The 5614-nt window shown below is 38.4% G+C and overlaps 1 protein-coding gene across 1 annotated transcript in view; it reads left to right on the top strand.

The window, feature by feature from the left end:
- The window catches only part of Dnah12 (dynein axonemal heavy chain 12), a 164246-nt gene that overhangs the window by 52122 nt on the left and 106510 nt on the right, over positions 1-5614 (top strand). Inside the window, exons 24-26 of the mRNA XM_013346907.2 lie at positions 3514-3633; positions 3892-4048; positions 4231-4403. Coding sequence (XP_013202361.1) covers positions 3514-3633; positions 3892-4048; positions 4231-4403 — 450 coding nt within the window. The remainder of the gene's footprint in view (positions 1-3513; positions 3634-3891; positions 4049-4230; positions 4404-5614) is intronic.

Raw genomic sequence — 5614 nt, 5'->3', positions numbered from 1 at the left:
CGCATCATTAATTGCAATGTAAAATATGCTTATGAGTACCTCGGTAACTCCCCACGGCTTGTCATAACCCCTCTGACTGACAGGTGTTACAGGACGCACTGCCTGGCCTTTAGTGGCTTAACTCTGCACTCTGATCTTCAGGCAAGCTTTATTGAGACAGGGTTTCTCTGTGTAACAGCCCTAGCTGTCCTAGAACTTGCTCTTGTAGACCACGTTGGCCTCAGACTCACAGAGATCCGCCTGCCTCTGCCTTCTGAGAGCTGGGATTAAAGGCGTGTACCACCACCACTCAGCCCAACAAATACTTTTTAAAAATCCATTTAATAAAATATTGCAGTGCTGCTTACATATTTCCAGTAGTCAGATAGTCATGTGCTTTAACACTTAACATTCTGCAGGTCAGATCTACTCAAACATCTTGTCAAATAAATTTTCGAGTTCACTTATTGCTTTTAAAACCTAACTACTTTAAAATTCTAAACAAAATGAACGCACATGAGACGCTTAATACACCTGCAGGAAACGTAGCATGTGGATACTTTTATGTACCTCTCTTAAGGCTCGTCCAATTATCCTAATCTTGAAATATATGCCTTCCCTTGTTCTATCTTTAGCACCACAAGGGTGCCAGTAGTTTTAAAAAGCCCTTGCAGCCCATACCCAGCAGGTCACTTCATGAGGGAGATAACTTTTCTCTTTAAATGGCTTATCTTTCAAAAATATTATATTTTAATTATATGTTATATTTATGTGTGTCTGTATGAGAATGTGTGCACATTAGTGCAGGTACCTATGGAGACAAGAGACATTGCCTTTCTCTGACTCAGGAGGTCCTGGCAGTTGTGAACTGCCATATGTGGCTACGGGGAACTGAACTCTGGTCCTCTGGAAGAGTATTACATGCTCTTGTCCACTGAGTAATGCAGTCTTTCCAACCTGGAGCTTGCTTTCTTGAGATGGCTTTTCTGCAGCTTCAGTGTTTTTGCAATTAGATCCTGATTTTTTTCTCCTTTCTCAATGATTTTGAGCAAACTAAAAACACATACTAAAGTACCAACATTGTCCATGAAGTGTTACCCTCACTGACATAGAAAATGTACTTGCCACGTCTGTCATTCATTGCTTTCCTTAGAGCTTACGTTACTTGAGTTTATCTGCAAGTATTGTAATAAGAAATATTTTATAAATAATAAATTTATATTCTTATATTTAATGTGTTAGTTTAAAAGAATACTCTTCATTAGCATCAACTTCACAATTCACCCCATGAAGTCTTTTCAATTTATAACTGTTATTGGCTGTTTCCATTTTTACTGAAGCTCCTTTTAAACTGTTAAATCTTCCTTTCAAAACATCTTTAGAACTTTTGAAACATAAAAGTATTAGTAGTAGACGAACGTATATTTCAAATTGAAATGTACAGATTGTTAAAATAATTTCATAAATCTAATAATTTAAATGATTAATAAATGTAATTGCATATCCTACTTATATAAGTTTTAAAAAAGTTATGGATTAGTAACATAGACATTCTAGCTACTATTGTCAATCCCCCAGGTGAGAAAAAGACCACTACTATAATTTTAAACTAAATTGAAGCAAGATTTAATTGAATACTGGCTAGGAGGTTGGACTCTGGCAGAATTGTCTTGAAGTTCCCAGGAAATGGCCACAAGTCATGTTTTGCAGAGTCTTAAAGGGGCAAAACCATGGTGTAGCATGAATTCTACTTGGAATTAATAATAAAATCTCAGTCAGAAACAGGGGTTAATGCTAAAGATCAGAGACGCAAAGCAGCCAGCCATTAGAGAGTTCTCTTACCTCTCCCAATGCTCAGATTGAAGGGACGATCCTGTCCTCAGGCTGCTACTGTCTTCACCAAACCTCAGACTGCACTGAGCTCCTGTCTCCTCCCTCCTTATATTTCTCTCTGCCCAACCATATCACCCTTCTCCACCTCCCTAGTGCTGGGATTAAACTCATGTGATCCCAAATGCTGGGATCACTTTTGTGAGAGCTCTGTTTCTCTTTTAGACAGATTCAATCTTGTGTAGCCCAGGGTGGTCTTGAACTAGCAGAGATCCTTCTGCCTCTGTTTCCCAAGTGCTGGGATGTAGGTGGAGGTCACTTGTTCATTCCCTGGCCATCCAAACTCTTGAAATAATCACACAGAAACTATATTATTTGCAATACTGTTTGGCCAACAGCTTAAGCGTATTGCTAACTAGCTCTTCCATCTAGAATTAACCCATTTCCATTATTTTATATTTTACCATAAGGCTTGTGGCCTGCTGGCAAGGTTCCACCTAACAGCTTGCATCTTTCCCCTCTGGGAGCCCCATGGCGCCTCATTGACTCTGCCTACTCTCTCTCTATATATATCTCTTCCAGCCTGGCTATATTCTGTTAAGCCATTGGCCGAAAGCAGTTTCTTTATTCATTAACCAATAAAAACAACACATATACAGAAGAACTTCCCACACCACTGGGATTAAAAGGTGTGTGCCACCACTGCCTGGCCTTTAGTGGCTTAACTCTGCACTCTGATCTTCAGGCAAGCTTTATTTGTTAAAACATAAACAAAATATCACTACACCATGAGGCCACTATACTTCTCACCAGGTTCTAGCAGAGGCAACCATGTATCTTGATGTACTTCTTGCCTGCATACCTCCCAGCCTTTACCTATCCAGGGGCAAATGTATATACTGATGTATTTCATGTCCACATATCTCAGGCCCACGTGTGACCAAGCACATCTGGTGCAGATGAGCAAAGAAACAGGAACTCAATCGACTTAACTGCAAACAGAACCCTTACCTGCCAGGTGTATTTGTCCTGTTTTGGTTTTACACTAGCCCAGCTTTGAAATGCAATATATGGTTTCTGTCTTAGTCAATTTTCCTGTTGCTATGGTAAAATAACCTCATATAAGCAACTGAAGGCAGGAAAGATTTATTTTAGCTCATGGCTCAAGGTACAGTTCATTGTGGCAGGGAAAGTCAGGATAGCAGGAACCAGAAGCTGCTGGCCAAATTGCAGCCACAGCCGGGAGGAAGAGCCATGAATGCTTGCTAGTGCTTAGCTTTCTTTCTCCATTTTACTCCAAAAACTTCTGTGCAGGGAATGGTCCCATCCACAGTTAAGATGGGTCTTCTTAAATCAATTAACTAATCAAGATAACCCCGGTAGTCAAGCCCAGAGGTCTGTCTTCCAGGTGACTGTAGATTCTATCAAGTTGACAATTAACACTATCCAGCACTTTTCTTTGCAATTAAAACTTAACATCCATGTGCACATTATATTTGCATACATTCACAAATTATAAATTTCATACCCTTCCTCATGTGTGACTTTTTAAATAGTTTAATGATTTTTTATAATAGAAATAATGTGTATTGTTCATCAAAAACTTGACATCTAATCCAGTGAAAGAACATAAAACTGTTAGATGTTTGCAGATCCCTTTCCTTTTGTGACCTTTTAAAATAGAAATTCATTTTAATTCTTCAGGCTTATCCAGAATCTGCAAGAAAAGACTGGGTCAGAGAGTGGCCTGGCCAAGTTGTGCTTTGTGTTTCTCAGATGTTCTGGACTTCGGAGACACAGGAGGTTATAAGCAGTGGGACAGAGGTAAAGCATTGTTTGATTTTAAATGACAACATGCTTTCTTTCTCTTTATATTTCTTTGTTTGCTTGTCTGGTCATTGAAAAGAATATTCTCAATTTCTATATGTGGTATTAAAATTATAGAAATTTTAGAAAGCTTGTTATTTTTACTAGGATTACATAAATTCACTGTATAACTCATATTTTGAAATAGTTTGCATGTTTTGAGTCATATAATACATTTATATATAACATCAATTAAACCGTTTTATTATTTTGTAGGGATTAAAGAAGTACTACAAGGAACTTCAGTATCAACTAAACGATATCGTAGAGCTAGTAAGAGGAAAACTGTCTAAACAGACCAGGATCACACTGGGTGCTTTGGTTACAATTGATGTCCATGCTAGGGATGTTGTTATGGACATGATTGAAATGGGTAGGTAATTTTTTTAATATAAACTATAAAATATTGATGGCTTCTAAGAAACAAAGACTTGTGAGTTTTTTAATAGGATTTTTTTGAATGGTCTTTAATTTGAAAACATAAATTAATATTTACTGTTATAATAGATTACTTTTCTAATTATTTTCACTTATGATTTACTTCATTCCTTGTAGGTGTCTCACATGATACAGATTTCCAGTGGCTTGCTCAACTTCGCTATTACTGGGAATATGACAATGCCCGAGTTCGCATCATTAATTGCAATGTAAAATATGCTTATGAGTACCTCGGTAACTCCCCACGGCTTGTCATAACCCCTCTGACTGACAGGTGTTACAGGACGTTGGTATGCAGTTATTTTGTTCACACATTACATAATACTTTTGATGCAGAATTTATTTTTTTGTCCAAATATTGACTATCCTCATTTATTTTAAAACACTTTTTTACGATTATATGTGTGTGAGAGAGGGTTGTACATGTGTAGAGGTCAGAGAACATCTTTCAGGGGTCTGTTCTCTCCTACCTTATGATACTAGAGGATTAAACTCAGGTCATCAGGTTTGGTGTCAGCTTTACCTGCTGCCATCTCCCTGGCTCCTCATCTGCTATCTATAATAACCTAATGCACTTTTCCTTTCCTAACCCAAACTTCTCTCTTAAAAATTATATCATATATGTGCATATATATGCTATTATTATGCTCATATATATAAAATAAAATGTGTGCATGTGAATGAGAATGCTGGCGTGTGCCCCAGCGTGTGCTTATGCCACCGAGGACGACTTTTAGGAGTGAGTCTGTTCCTGCTTCCCCCACTGGTTCAGGGACTGAACTCAAGTTCCCAGGCTTGTGTGGCAAGCACATTTACTGCTTAATTTGGAGGTATTGTTGCACCTCCAAATTCTCTTTATGTGGAATCGTAATACTGAGTATTTACTTCTCAGCCCCCTTGCCCCATTTAGCATACAAAAGTATTTGAACTCTGTAACACACAAGCTGTGAGTTACTTTCATGGAGACTGATTAGAAAAAGAAAAGGCCTGAAGATAAAAGGCAAAACCAGAGCTTCAGAAAATAGATCACCTCTTACAGTACTGTCTGGAGTACCAGAGAGCTGACAGGGAGGCCAGGGTACAGCTACACTCCAGGACTCCCAATTACTGCTACAGAGTATGAACCACAGAGCCAAAAGTAGGGGACACTGCACAAGGCTGCGCTCGGCTGAGAAGCTATGAAGACAGAGGTACAACTATTAAAACCCTGATAAAGGTAATAATGGATAGAATTATCCTGGATAAACCTACATTTAAAGTGAAAAAAATTTATTCATGTGTCACTTAAGGATAGAAAAACATTCTATATAATATTCTTAGGCAATTGTGTCCCATGTAAGTGCCACAAAATATGCATTTGTGAAATGAGATATTTCCCAAAAGGCCAGCAGGGTGAGGCTATATGACGTTTGGCATACCATCTCTTGTTAGCAGAATCATTACGTGGTGTTTGGTGTGTGTGTGTGTGTGTGTGTGTGTGTGTGTGTGTGTGTGTGTGTGT

Source organism: Microtus ochrogaster, chromosome 6 (assembly GCF_000317375.1).
Source record: "Microtus ochrogaster isolate Prairie Vole_2 chromosome 6, MicOch1.0, whole genome shotgun sequence".
NCBI lineage: Eukaryota > Metazoa > Chordata > Mammalia > Rodentia > Cricetidae > Microtus > Microtus ochrogaster.
This window is presented reverse-complemented; position numbering and strand designations above follow the sequence as displayed.